The 16,168-nt window shown below is 30.2% G+C and overlaps 1 protein-coding gene across 1 annotated transcript; it reads right to left on the bottom strand.

The window, feature by feature from the left end:
• Nucleotides 1-29: 29 nt before the first annotated feature.
• On the bottom strand, nt 30-2,358 carry LOC140062501 (uncharacterized). Its single transcript, XM_072108752.1, has 2 exons — nt 1,971-2,358; nt 30-1,702 (listed from the first exon to the last, which is right to left on the bottom strand). Exons 1-2 carry the CDS (start codon nt 2,260-2,262, stop codon nt 1,377-1,379), a joined length of 618 nt encoding a protein of 205 aa, XP_071964853.1. The 5' UTR covers nt 2,263-2,358; the 3' UTR covers nt 30-1,376.
• Between the last annotated feature and the right edge of the window lie 13,810 nt (nt 2,359-16,168).

Here is a 16,168-nt window from a genome sequence, read left to right as displayed (position 1 = left end):
AAGAAACAACTTCAATAGTATTGATTCATACGATGATATTTATTTGAAGCAAAAATGATAAAGAATAATTGTTCTACATTCAATGTTTAAGATAATCGTGAATGATAATCATAATAAACTAACACTACAACAATAGACGATCATATGCAAGCTTAGTATAAGCAAATAACAATAGAAACAAATAGAATATTTGAATTCAATGCATTTTCAAGAGGCTTATAAAATATTTAAAAATAGGCCTATCCGGAAATTACAACCGTGAATCTATAGGCCCTAGTGTTTTTTTTTTCATTCTTTCAAGGTAAAAACAGTAATCATAAACAACCTAAATACGTTTTATGTTCATATTGACATTTACAGTAATTGTTTCAAACTTTTATCATACAGTTTGTTACTTTCTAAGTAATGGTAAACAAAATAGAAAATAAGCTGTAATCATTGCCGATCTACATAAAATTAAAAAATTCTAAAGCAAAATCAAAAATATACAATAGCATTAATAAATACGAGCCATTAACTTTCTTATCAACTGTAACAGTCTAATTGACATAGCACTAGATAACTAAATTTCCTGCTTATAAAATCTCATTTGTGATTAGCAGTTATATATACAGTATAGTTAATTATAGCATCTTTAATTTTTTGGATTCAAATACGAATAATTATTATTATTTTCTATAAAAATCACTTGTAGTTATGTCTAAGTGGAATACAATATACAATCTTAGTTATGTCTAAAAGGAATACACCATACAATATCATAATTAATAATAGTAGGCCTAATATAAATTTACAAATATTCAAAATAGTACATTATTATACTGCTGTAATGTATGCCTACACAGGCTAAGTTAGCTTATATTTTTTGTTTTCTTTAGATTGGAACTTACGTCACGTGACGAGCTCCTCAATGTATTCTCTACACAGTAGATACATATCATTTTTCTGTTAACAACAGTGAGTTTATCCAACATTATGATACATGTGTTAAAACCACATGTATTCTGTAATACTTATAAAGCTTCCATTTCATTTAAACTCATTAATAATAAATTAGCACAAACAGTGTATAGCCAATAATTAATATGTTTGTGTTTGATAATATAAAAGGCACGTTAAAGTTCTATAACGAACGAATCTTTAGCAATTAAAAAAGAATAGAAATTTATATATATATATATATATATATATATATATTATACATTGCCATATTGCACGAAAGTCAGTAACCCAATTTGAGCCTACACAATGCAGCTACATTATGTAATATATTTTCTCTATCTATACAATAATTTAATAAATATTATAAATACGAAATAATTTCAAGGCTTCAACTTTTGTCCCGTCTGAACGGACACTTACAAGACGTTTTGTATCTAAAGTGGTGGCAGACCAGTATCATCTCTTCTAGGTGGTTGTGGTCTTACAGTTCGCTGGCAGACACACGCTACTGGAAACTCTTCAGTGTATTGTTCATACTTAAACACATCACCTTCACATCCAACCTTTTTCATTACCGTCATTGTATACGTTACTTCTTTGCACTGCAATGCTGACGTCTGTTTGTTGGTAAAAGGATCAATACATGTTGTACAAGATGGCCGGCATCTTGCTTTCATGATTCTGGCTGGGATACGATCAGATTGATAGTCTTCGTAGTAATCAAAGGGACACAGACCAGACTCAGATAGACTGTAATCAGCTGCAAAAAAAGACAATAAAAAAATAAGAATATGTTACAATATTCACGATTATTTAACCGGAACCAATTCAGTTCCCTGCACTTTATTTGAACAGTGAATTATTTAAACGATTCTAGAAATGTCCAAAGTACACTATTTACTCTATCTGGTTCGTAATGTATAGATATATCAAGCTATCTCCATGGATACATTGTTTTGGAATGGATGTAAAATTATCTAATTTTATAGTTCCATGGTTTAGGTAGTATAATGTAAAATAAAACTTACTGGGTGCCTGATTGTATGGGCATTCCCTATTCGGAATGCTACTCTGTGTGTCGTAGTCACCGGGCAGCAACAAACTAACATCAAACGCATGTACAGGAATAATAGTTGTTTGTGGATAGTACATTGTTCGCTCTAATGAGGTAGTATTCGAACAAGTACTGTAAGGCCCGTCCTGATTCGCAGTCGAAGAAATTGATCGTCTTAGTCTAGATGATAGCGGGTTGCCGCTCACCATTGCCATGTTGAATACCAAAGTACATAATACCAGCTTGAGAATATCCATTGAATTCATATTGCCTCTATGCCTATTCACTGTACAGTTAAATAAATAAAAATTAATGTTTTCAATTATAGTTCAGGACTAGAATTGTTATACCAAGTCTGTATGTGAATGCTGTTTGAATGAATGTCTATGGACACGCTTAGTATTTATAACAAACTCAATGAGGTTTCCCTAAAACTATTTTTAGAATTTACCTTACACTAATGAGATCATCTGTATTATTTTTTTCCATTTGTTTCCTTGTTTGTGTGTTGAATAATATAATATTTTATATAAGGATATAAACAGCGCCCTCAATGTATTATACAAAATAAGGAACTAAGGAACAGAATTGGATTCAAGAAAATAAAAAGAAAGTGATGTTTACCTAAAAGGGACTTTTTTGTTTAAGGGATTTTTATTGTTCTTTACGTTTTAGATCATTTGTATAGCAGACTGAATGCTAATACATTACATAATATTATATTATTATAATTATCATAATATATTATGTGTACCGTATCATATTAGTTAGGAGCATAGATTAATTAATTCCTCGTTATTATTGGGACACCTTCAGTACCCAACACAGTGTCCCTTTAAAGAAGGGGTCCCCTTAAGATTTATATATTAGTTGTCTCCTTAAGAGGTGTTCCTTTAAGGTTTGTTGTTCCCTTAAGAGGTGTCCCGTTAAGGTTTAGGTGGCGGTGGTAGTTGTAGTGGTAGTAGTGGTAGTGGTATCAGTGTAGTGGTGGTGGTTTAGGTGGTGGTGGAAGTGGTAGTGGTTGTGGTTTAGGTGCTTGTGGTGGAAGTGTTAGTGGTAGTAGTAGTTGGTAGTAGTGGTATGGGTAGTGGTGGTGGCAGTGATAGTAATAGTAGTTTAAAATATTGGTGGTTTGTTTTGTTCATTCCATTATTCATCAATTTAATCTCATACCTAAACTTATTTTCATATATTATAATAATTCTAATATTTATTATAGTTAAAATAGTGATAGTAAACAATTTATAATATATTATACAGAGTAATATTTTATTTATATAAATAATTGTATTTATACAATAATGTAGGTTTCTTGAAAATAAAATATTAACACTTTTGCTTTTTTATGCAATCTTTTTAGATTTATTCGCTGTAAAATGCAGATTTAGTAATGGAAAATATTTCTTTCTATGTTGACTATAGAAGTGTTAATTATTGTATAATTATTATGAAATTGTTAATATTATAGGAAAAAATGTTTGAAGCTAGTCGAAAACTGGGTTCCACTCACTTAATCCGATTAATGCCATTATGCAAAATTCTATTTATATTTTCTTTAAATAAAAGCAAAGTCTTTATTCAGGCCTATTAAGTTATTTTTAAAGTAGGAAACTGTTTTCGGTTCATTACACCCACACTTATTCTGTTTTGACATTGGAAGTTAAAAGGGAATTTCCCTTCGTGAGAGTCAAAGTTCAATCGGAAACGTCTACGCATGATGAATGCCATAAAAGGCTACACAGCTTAGTTACTTATGAATATCTGTGCTAATTTTGACATTGACTTCTGACTTTGACTTATTATTATTAACAGGTTAACTAAACTAATATGATATTTGTTTATACATATACATGTATATGAAGAAAAATCCTGTTTTCCATGTTTTAAGTAATGTTGCTGACGTCAAATTATCGTTTTATTTATACAATTAACCATAGATAGCCTTAAATGAATATACAGCATAACACAATATGATGGATGCTGGTCAAAAGTCAACGATTTCACAGGACCATCACACACCTTATTTTTATAAGTTCTGGCACGCTGTAGTATATAAGAACACACTTTTATAAGAACATATTTATTATAAGAACGCACTATAAAAAACATAAGAACACAGACTTTAGAAATAAGAACTAACTTTTAAGAACACACTTTATATATACTCTTATAAGAACGCATTCTTTTTATAAGAACACATTTATAAGATACATTTATATAAAAACAAACTTTATAATATGTTTAATATACATTTTATAAGAACACGTCACCTTATAAGAAAATACCAAGTACAGTTATATGAGGTTTATAATAAGAATTTATTATTTTAAGAAAATACTATAAAGAACATAGAACACAGACTTTAGAATTAAGAACTCACTTTATATCTCTTATATAAGAGCAAGAACAATAAGAACTTTTTAAAAGAACACATATTATATAAATATACATTTATATAAGGACAAACTTTATAATAAAATAATTTTTGAATATACATTTTATAAGAACACACCTTATAATATACTTTAAGAACAGTTATATGAAAACACTTTATGATAAGAATTTATAAAAACTTAATTTATAATTTTATAAACACACTTTAAAAACAATTAGCAATCATTTACAAGGAAATACTTTGTGTATAGGCTATTATAAGAACACACTTTAATAAGAAACATTTTGTGAAAGCATACTTTAGAATATATAATATAAGAACAATTTTTATAAGAACATACGTAATAAGTATATATAATATAAGAACAATTTTTATAAGAACATACTTAATAAGAATATATAATATAAGAACAATTTTTATAAGAACATACTTAATAAGAATATATAATATAAAAACAATTTTTATAAGAACATACTTAATAAGAATATATAATATAAGAACAATTTTTATAAGAACATACTTAATAAGAATATATAATATAAGAACAATTTTTATAAGAACATACTTAATAAGAATATATAATATAAGAACAATTTTTATAAGAACATACTTAATAAGAATATATAATATAAAAACAATTTTTATAAGAACATACTTAATAAGCATATATAATATAAGAACAATTTTTATAAGAACATACTTAATAAGAATATATAATATAAGAACAATTTTTATAAGAACATACTTAATAAGAAATAATATAAAAACAATTTTTATAAGAACATACTTAATAAGCATATATAATATAAGAACAATTTTTATAAGAACATACTTAATAAGAATATATAATATAAAAACAATTTTTATAAGAACATACTTAATAAGCATATATAATATAAGAACAATTTTTATAAGAACATACTTAATAAGAATATATAATATAAGAACAATTTTTATAAGAACATACGTAATAAGAATATATAATATAAGAACAATTTTTATAAGAACATACTTAATAAGCATATATATTATAAGAACAATTTTTATAAAGACATGCTTAATAAGAATATATAATATAAGAACAATTTTTATTAGAACTTTCGTAATAAGAATATTTTTTAAAACTCATTTTATAAGGAGGACATACTGACATTTTAAAAACCAGTACTAATACGTTACTGAAATTGCTATCCGGTCATCAAAAAAGGATTAAATAAGATAATATAAATAAGGTTCATTCCCAAAGTGACCTATAAGGATCTAAAAATAACCAATGAGTAAAACATTAAAAAGACCCATATAATAAAAGAAAACAAACCGGACAAGACACACCCGTTTTACGTCAGTAGTTCGTTTGGCCACCATTTCAAATTAGCGACAAAGGATGCTAGTAAATCTTTGTTTTGTGATGACGCCTCTGTTTTCGCAATTTAAAATCGGGATCCTAAAAATGAAACCATAGAAGTATATATGCAACTTATACATACATGCATGGGGTTGTATCAAAATGACCGCAATTGTTGGTCTACTGGGAAGGTTTTAAACTACTTTTTGTTTGGGGTGGAATGGGACTGTACATGTTGGGCTCGGGGGTGGAATTGCGTTTTTGGCGGGCTTTGTACTTGGAAGGTTTTACTCTACTGAGGCGGGTATTTATTTTAGTTAATATATAAAATACGTTTAATATTACATTTAGTTGAAGTAATTCATAGGAGATTGTATACGTTGTTAATACATGTTAGGTTATGCTTTCACATTTATTTAACTTAAACACAGTTGAATGAAAAATTTCGTCACTAGTGGGAACCACGCTTAACTGAACTAAAGCGTGGTTCCCACTAGCGACACAACGCAAGGACGTAACGTAACGCAACGCAAGTGAATTGACCAATCACAAGCGATGGCTTATTCGCTTGTGATTGCTAACTGTCTATAACTTCGCTTTTCATTGGTTAAAATGCTTGCGTTGCGTTTACGTCCTTGCGTTACGTTCTAGTGGGAACCAAGCTTTAGAGAGAACCACGTCAGCCAATCATAACAACTAAGTCATTTCCTAAATCGAAGGATGATGGTACGCTATTTCGTCATTAAATCTTAAGATTTGTTTCCACTAGGACGCAACACAAGGACGTAAACGCAATCGTTTTGACCAATGACAAGCGACAGTTTGAATGCGATTGGTCAACTCACTTACGTTTCGTTACGTCCTTGTGTTGCGTCTCTAGTGGGAACCAAGCATTAATGAAACGTGTATTTGCTACGCTCGAGTAAATAAAGCTTGGTCCCACTGTCATTGTAGGACACAAATACGTAGCAACGGAAATTATTTTACCAATCACAAACAATGGGTTATTCGAAGTATTGCTTAAGATTGGTTCCCACTAGACGCAAAGCAAGGACGTTAACCGCAACTCAATCGACGACAGTTGAACTTAAATATCGCATGTGATTGGCCAATCGCTTGAGTTGCGGCTTACGTCATTGCGTTGCGTCCTATTGGGAACCGAGCTTTTCCTCTTCATACTTGAAATAAATACAATAATACTGAAGTCATAGTAATACATGACACAAATAATGTAATTATAAATAATGTTTAATAGCTCTATGACATTTTACATATAAAAAATAAATATGATAGATTACGGCTACATTTTGACTTATACCTTATAGTACTCTCACATGCACTTAGAAAGGGCTATACTAGTGTTGCCAGAAAGCTCTGCTATTTATTTCTAATTTAAATTATTATTAATTAAAATAAATAATAAAACATAATTATATATCTAAATCTAAAAGGTAACTCTATAAGTAATAGACTGATGTGAAACATTATCATTCATTATATAATATTCGTATTAATACAGTGGATTAATGTAATCCGAAACTTGAATACTTTAAAGTTTAATAAGTTTGTTAGAAACACCACAGTTTTTAGGTATATTATTGTTGGTATAGCGTAAAAAATTTAATCTGTTAAATATGTAATATTTGTAATAAATACAATACAATAACTATACTTTCTATAGGCCTATAGAAAAATAGACAAAAAAAAATGTGGATGTTACTTAACTTATTTATAAAAACACATTTGGATTATTATAATCCGACTTTGTTGTTTAATATTAAATCTTCATTAATTAAGATTATAAATCTATTATATACAATCTAATAAATATATTCACTTTTGTGACGTAGGCATAATAAATATAACATATTAAATATGTATAACATATAACAATAAATAATAGCTCACTAGTGTAAACGTGTATTAATATCCATTACTTAATATAAGTAGTATATTAATTAACAATATTTTATTAAATATCATATTGTTGATTCTGAAACCGAATTAATGAAATATTATAATTATATATAATAAATGAAATTGAGTATTGCAACACATTCTATCAATGTATCTGTATATACCGAATGAATACGCTGATATTATTTTTCTTTCCCATGGGCCTATTGCAGAATACTTGTTAATTTTCTCTGCCTTGATAATTGATAGACCCTGTATTTGTATTCACGCGTCTGCTACACATACACGCCACTTGAACCTCTTCGGTGTACTCTTGATAATGGAACGCGTTACTATCACAACTGACGCGTTTCAACGCAGTAAACGTGTACGTAACGGGCTGGCATCGTAACGTAGAAGAAGCGGCATTTGTGAACGGATCGATACACGTACTGCACGGCAAGCACCTAGCCTTCGTTATTGTAGCTGGAATACGATCTTTTTTATATTCAGTGTAAAATTCGAATGGACATAACCCTGCATCTTGTATGCTGGGTGACGATGGTGGTTGACCATACGGGCAAGATTGCGTCGTCGTTGCGTTCGAGTGATTGGAACTTACATCATTTGCAAGTAGGGTATAATCAAATGCGTGAAGACGGAGAATGTCCGTATTTGGATAAAAGTTAATTGACTGCGCATCAGACGATACATTGTGACAAGATGCGTTTGCATTGTACATAGAGTTATTGCTGTCTGCACGTTTTGAACGCAGTGGATTTGCATGTGAAGATGTGAAGTAAAACAGCATCATACAGGTAGTTATGCTAATTATAGCTGTTGCTCCTGATTTTCCGTGCATCTTTCTGTTTAAATAGAAGAAAGTTTATAAAAGAACTGTTATATTAAAAAAAAAAAAAAAAGATGCTCTACATTATACGGATATGAATAGGCCTATTATAATTCATCCAGGTAAAGTCCAGTGGATTAGATTGATATCTTTCTAAAATTCTCTAGGCCTACATATCATATCCATACTTTTTAAAATATATTAAAAGACAAATAATTTATTTATTGAACGTTTGGTACATTGTATGGTAGTCTTTATAGGAGAGAGCGTTTTATACACATGTTTTATTTTGCATACGTTCACACATGGGATATCAACATGACCGGAATTGCACTTCTAGGAAGGTTTTATTGCATGTGAAATTATCCGTCGTCTTAGATTCAACAACGACCAAAATATGCGTCTCCAACTGGGACGGGTATATTTTAATTCAAATATTTGTCATATCTTTTAATTAATATTTTCATGAAAGACATGAACAATCAATTGAACGAATAATGTGAGCTTATACGTTCCGATGTTATTGCATGTACAGTACAACCGGTTGTATAACATTGCATATCGATACAGAGCACTACATCCAACGGTCAACTGTGCCGATAGTGAAACGTTACAATAGTAGAAAATAATAAATTACACGCATGGTTGACCGTATACCAGTAGTTTCAATTTCTGCTTTGTGGCAAAATCGGCAATTGCAGTAAAACTCGAAATAGTCAAAGAATTTAGTATTTTACCGAAATAGACTGTTCCCGGGATTTTTTTCCCAACACAATTCCAGCCTTGGGGGATAAAATTTCTCTGATCTCATGACATTCGGTTATTGTCCTAAGCCTTTCACGATGTTTGTACAAATATCAAGGGATTGTGACGTTTACAAGCGGATTTTAAGAGAAATATCCGGGTTTCATCCCATATGTTTGGAACGCAAACATAACCACAAACTGAACCCGAAGAGTATAACGTTTTACAACAAAAAAGTTTGTAATGGTATTGAAGACGAACAAATAATACAAATACATTTAAAAAAAGTAATTTCACAACAGCTGGCAATTTTGCAATTCCTATTTTATCTGGTTTTTGTCCACTGGTCATATTTAAACAAATAAATAAATAAATTTTGAGGTTTTACTAAGCATCAATATAGATATGAATAAAAATAATCATTTCAATTTATTGGCACTTTTGTTTACTACTAACAAATACACCACCATACATTTAATTTTGGCATTTTAGATAACTTTTTAATTCGGTATTTTAAATGTTGCAAAAATGTGTATGTTTAGGTCTACTTGTCAATAATGTTCTTTACATGTTTGACGAATAAAAAGTACTATTTCTATATCTTAGTTGGAATGTATCTGTATCATTAAAAGTCTATACATTTCCTCCATCATAAATATATGGCTAAAGCGATGAACAGAGAGCGCAAATGGATGACATGAGAGACAACATAGGAAGTATTCCAAAAAGATTAAAACTTACCTTTTGTCTAAAGTATTGGTTAACAGTTTCTATCTCCGTTCCTATGAGACAATATTGGTATTTAATGTTGTGTTCCTTACCGACGTTCTTAGATTGTTGGATTGTCTTATCTCTGGGCACTTGGGTTTATATATACTTTAGGGTTAAAAATAGAATGGTATTGAATTTAAAATGGGAATATCTTTAAGGAAAAAGCTCCGTAACGGAAAGATTTGAAATTGTATATTGGATTATATTAGGAAGTGGAGTCAACCGCAAGTGAATTTTATTTTTTTAATTCATACCAGTTGGTGCTGGCCGTAATAAATAATGCTGTTATTGCAAAATAAATTAATTATGCATACAAAAAATAGAGACCGACTGAAAAAAATGAATGGACATCACATCATTGTAGCTTCATTATGGTTTAATGGTTTTACATTCATATAGCGCAAAATACAAATATGCTCTATGCGCTGTTAAGCACAAAAAAAGAAGAAAAAACTTATGAAAACGAACCAGGAAATCTTAATAAACCGAATAAAAACAACAGAAAAAAGTCTGTTTCAGTAACTTGTCAAGACAAGCTAGCTATTTATTCACAAGTATCTTAATGATGTGAGCACTGACTATCCTGCCTAACAAACAATAGAATGAAAGAAAAAAATAATAATTCACACAGAACGAAACAAGTGAGTCTTCAAGTGAACTTTGAAGATTGAAACGGAGGGGAGACTCACGAATCACCAAAGGCAAAGAGTTCCACAATTTTGGAGCAGTGACCACGAAAGATCGCTCCCCATGACTTCAACCTACACCGTGGATAGTCAAGAGTGGTTGAGTGAGACGTTGACCGAAGGGAACGAGTACAGGTCGCCGAGCGAAACTTTAATAACTCTGAAATATACGCTGGGGACAAAATGATGAATGGATTTGAAAACATATAAAAGATTTATGTATCATTTATTTTATCCATAATCTATTAATTTGCGTAAATTGTTTAACCATCATCCCAGAACCCAATTTGTCAGTGATAAAAACTGTAAGGCACATGCAACGGGATGATGATGGGGATTGTAACATACAAGTTACACCTCCACATTAATTAAGACCTCCGTAGTTAATAGCACCTAACCACAAAATCTTTAACCATTATTCGGATCATGATAAAACAAACATTCATAATATTGCTTGCACTGATGAAGGGTTAGTGTTGCTCGAAAGCTCTGCAATTGTTTTCTGCCAGTTTTGATTTAGCATTTTTCTTATTTTATTTTGTATCTCCATTGATATCCTTTCACTCCCAAAGTATTGTAATGTTTTAGTAATTTGCCTTTAGATTGTCATAGTAATCTATGCATACCATTCTCATACGGTGAAAAAACTACCATGGCTGACAAGAGGCATAATAACTGAAAGAATAGTAAAAAAGGTTGTAGTCAGCAGACAAGGAACTGCAGGTGCTGTTTATAGTTATTAGACATGATACTGTACGAAAATCGGTTATGATCTAGGCCTTTGTGGATAAATACTGTTGAATTAATTGCCATCAACATCATCAGTGTCATAATCGTCGTTATCATCATCATCATCATCATCATCATCATCAGTGCCATCGCTATCATGCATCCTCATTTTAATCATCATCACAAATTATCATCATCATCACCAATGATGATCATCATCATCACAAATTATCATCATCATCACAAATCATCATCATCCTCCTCCTCCTCCTCCTCCTCATCATCATCATACATCATCATTCTCGTCATCATGATTATCATACATAATCATCAGTGTCATCATTATCCTCACCTTCATCACAAATCATCATCACCATCATCATCATCACATCAACATCATCATCATTACAATGTATCACTATACTCACGCAATGTTTTAGTCTTCTGCTTTTTGCTTCTTTTTTTTCTTCGTCATAATTTTTTAAAATAACAAGGGTATGAAAATTAGAATTTTTGTAATTGTTACCATCGACTAAAAAACACTGTGCACAAAAATTCCCTTTGAATTGTTTTACTGAGTATTTCAAACTGTGTTCCTTCAGCGTGGGTAGATTTTAGAAAACCACAAGGAAATCATATCTAGCAAAATATTTTGACAACAGGAATGTGTTGGCGTGTGCCTAATCGATGATGGTTCCTATAGGAACAACAAACACTGATCCTCATGTTTTGACTTGCGCTAAATTTATGATAATTTATACTTTTATAATGAAGATAAAAGATGATGATTGTGCTCTACAAGCGTTATACAAAATCTTTTTCTCCAATATTATTTTGCTTGAACTTGCATTTGTCAAGGCAAATGCCGTGATACAGCATCTTATTTGGTACTTATAGATGGTTAAGTTAATGTGGTAAAGTCTACGATACATGTGTAACATTTGATGAGATGCTTGATCAGGGAATTTAGAAAATTGGCTACTATAAGTATATAAGGTTAGATTGTCTTGCTGTAAGTTTGGACATTAGCAAATAATTTAATTCTCAAACGGGTTGATCATAGTTAACCCCCCCCCCCCACCTCTATTTCCCTCCCTTACCCTCCTCAGTTTACGAATGATTAATCCAAACCAATACGGATGCCATTATAAATACAAAGGCAATTTTACCACTTACAACACTCAAGAGTTATTCAGAGTGTTTATTTAAGGGTAAGTTGATTATTTAGTTGTTGGATTGGTTTATAGAAATATCATACTGAACTATAATAATATCTATAATAATATGTGAGTAATAATTGTTCGCATGACATGACATGACAACCAATACGAATAGAATGTTTGGTTGATTGATATTTATAGGGTTGAGTAAATATTATGCGTTTAAAATTATGCGGCCGATTTTGCTGAAAATCGGCCGTAAACCATACTAACCCACTAAAAGACGTCACATTTGTTTAAAATATGGTAGGCCTACAGTATATTGTTACGGTTTTTTTATCATTATTATTTTATTTGTCTTCATTACTCATCGAAAAAAGTGACATTAATCTAAATCATTTTATTTAAAATTTCAAATTTAAACATGAGAATTCCCCTAAAAAAACTCAAAACAATTTAAAGAAATATTATTATTATCTTTACTAAATAGTTTAAATTAATAGCTTGTGATTCTTAATTTACTTGAAGAAGCCTTAAGTACGCACATTTCCGTTACTGAAGTTATTTGACACAAAGGGGACTAATTTTAAAAATAATGTCACTACAATTATCCTTATTGTTTCCTCTTTCCTTTTCTAGGTACCTGTGTTTTATAATTTAAAAAAAAATATGCACTGTCATTCGTAAACCCGAATTTGTAATAAGTTGAATTATGCCCACGCATTTAAAAGAGCTTTCAATATAAAAACCTTAACTTTAGTGAATATAGTGACCACATAATATGACGTCACACACCATAGATAATTATAAAAATCAGGATCGTTCCTTATCTTCCAATTATTTTCTATATTATTAGAGTAAAGCTTTGTCTACACTATCAAATTAAAACAAGTGTGATGTGCCCAAATACGGTAGTGATATACCCAACTATGGTAGTGATATGACATCATCATTTCCATTATGGGATAGTGTGGACAGAGCTCTTAGCTCGTAAATGAGAAGTTAAGAATAAAACCCTATTATTAATATTTCAATATTCAAATATATTTCTTTTATTTCAATGTAACTAATTGTCAACGTAAACTTCTTTTTTTTGTCACATAGAGTTTGATAGTGTAGACAGAGGTTAATAGTAATCGATACTAAAATGTAGTGATATGGGTCCGAAACCCTTTTCTTCAAACAAATTGCATTTTTGTGTGTGTCTGAAACATGCCTTAATAATAGATATTATTTTTCAGAGTTCACCCTGATCTGCCTCTTATTCATTCATTCATTCATTCAATCTTTTATTTCTGAATCTCTGGTTTATTAAATTACATAAATGAAATAAAATAAACAAGACTAATTACTACTCATCTCATGATGGCATTCCACCTGGAGAGCATCTTCGACTTAACTAAGACATTGTTTATAATCGTTGAGACTAAAACATTTTCGCTTGCATTTAGTCTACCCATCAGGCCATATATTGATTTTCTAAACAATTCATAAAAAGAAGGAATTCTACATTCCGTAAACATAAGGCTGGCACTGCAATGTTATATAAATGACCTTTGATTTTACAACCATTCTGTTGTCGTGTATCCCCTGTAAATATGATTGCATAACAATATGACATTTACGTTTAATAACATTTACATTTTTTGTTTTTTGTAAAATACAATCATGAGGTTTTTAAGATAGAGAACGTGTTAGTACACTATGGTAACAACATTCAGCAAAAATAAAAATGAAAAGTTTGTTCATGAGATATTCCATGATATTGTGATTTCGTGTTTAAAACCAAATTGTTTGATTTATATTAACGAAACCAATTTGACTATATATTTATATTGTATATATTAGTAATATCAATATTGTACAGTTAATTTAAATATTTATTATAGTAATATAAAGGAAATAGTAAAAAGTAAATCTCAAATTATCTAAAACAGTCAAAAATTACTCAGTTTGCATGGGGTGACACTTTTCCGGGAGATCCCCATTAATATTATTGAATATTATTCTCAATGTAAGTATCTACTTCAATATAAATGTATTGACTATATAAACGTATACGCTTATACTGTCCAATAGACAGAACACAATCGAAACTCAAATAAACAAATAAGCATCTAATTACGCTTTAAATGGAATCACGCTTTATGACAATAAATTATTATTTGAATGACAAGATGTATGGATATATCAGTCTGAACACTTGTTAAATAAAGTCTTGAATGTAAGGTGCACTCAAAAAGTTAATTCATAAGATTACGTAATTTTTACAATTTGAATTTAATACGACAAGTTTGTAACAATCACGAGGTTGGTTTAATTGTCTTTATAACCGAAATACACATAAAGAATACCGCTTAGTACCAATATAAGGAAATATTGTTATAAATTAATAAAATATATATTCACACCTTTCTTTTTATAGATATCTTTTTATAGAAATAATATTCTAAATTAAATCTTTATTTTGGGCCAGCATATTATCATTGCGCTTATATAGGCATATTCTCACTCATGAGGACGATCAAAGCATATTGATCGAAACGTCGAGAAACTCAACAGCAAACCTTCAAACAATATATCACATGTAGCATGTGACCAATTACATTGATCATAGACATATTGACTTCCACACTTTCTCTAGCGCTATCGCATCTCTACTCAAATCATAAAACAGCTCAAATGTAAATATGCTTCACATCAAACAGCAGTAAAAGCAGGAACAGTGTATGTTTAGTACTCCAAAAATTGCTGGGAGCATGGCAGAACTCTTCTAAAACTAATTTCTCGTGTAGGGTGATATAACATTCACTTTTCCACCATTTTATTTATTGATATATTTTATTTCGAAACCTAAACCAACAGAAAAAAAATTAAAAATTCGCCAATAACAGAACATACAACAACAGAGCGGATACAAATAACAAATGCCTAAATAATAATATTAATAATATTACCAATTTAACAATTTCTCATGTAGGTTGATATAGAATTCACTTTTCCGCCATTTTATTTATTTATATATTTTATTTCGAAACCCAAACCAACAAAAATAAAACAAAATTCGTCAATTACAGAGTTAACATACAACAACAGAACGGATACAAATACAAAACAAATGCCTAAATAATAATATTGATAATATTACTAATTAAAAAATAACATTACACCCAAATATGGTCTACCCAATATTTTGTGACGTTGTAATATTGCACAGTGTCTTTTGCTTTCAAACAAAGTAATAAATTGTCAGTTTGTCCACAGAGAGTGTTTACCTTCCGATAAGGGAATTTCCCTAATGACGTCATTGTCGATTGCGTTGTTTTGTGTACAACATGTGTTTATCCACATTGTAATCTGTGATAATGAAACTTCATGAAACACATACATCATACGTACAGGAAGCTAATTTAAACATTAATACGAGTAATATGAAACAAATTAAAACATTAATTAATGCTTGTTGAAACTTAAATTCATATTTAGATTGTCCATCGGATATTATGAAATACATTTTTAAGTTATAATCACCGAAACACTCTTTCATTTCAAAATGCTCTGTCTAGACCATCGAACTTTATGTGACAAAAAAATGA

Source organism: Antedon mediterranea, chromosome 11 (assembly GCF_964355755.1).
Source record: "Antedon mediterranea chromosome 11, ecAntMedi1.1, whole genome shotgun sequence".
Lineage (NCBI taxonomy): Eukaryota > Metazoa > Echinodermata > Crinoidea > Comatulida > Antedonidae > Antedon > Antedon mediterranea.
Note: the sequence above shows the minus strand (reverse complement) of the source record. Positions and strands in the feature narration are given on the sequence as shown.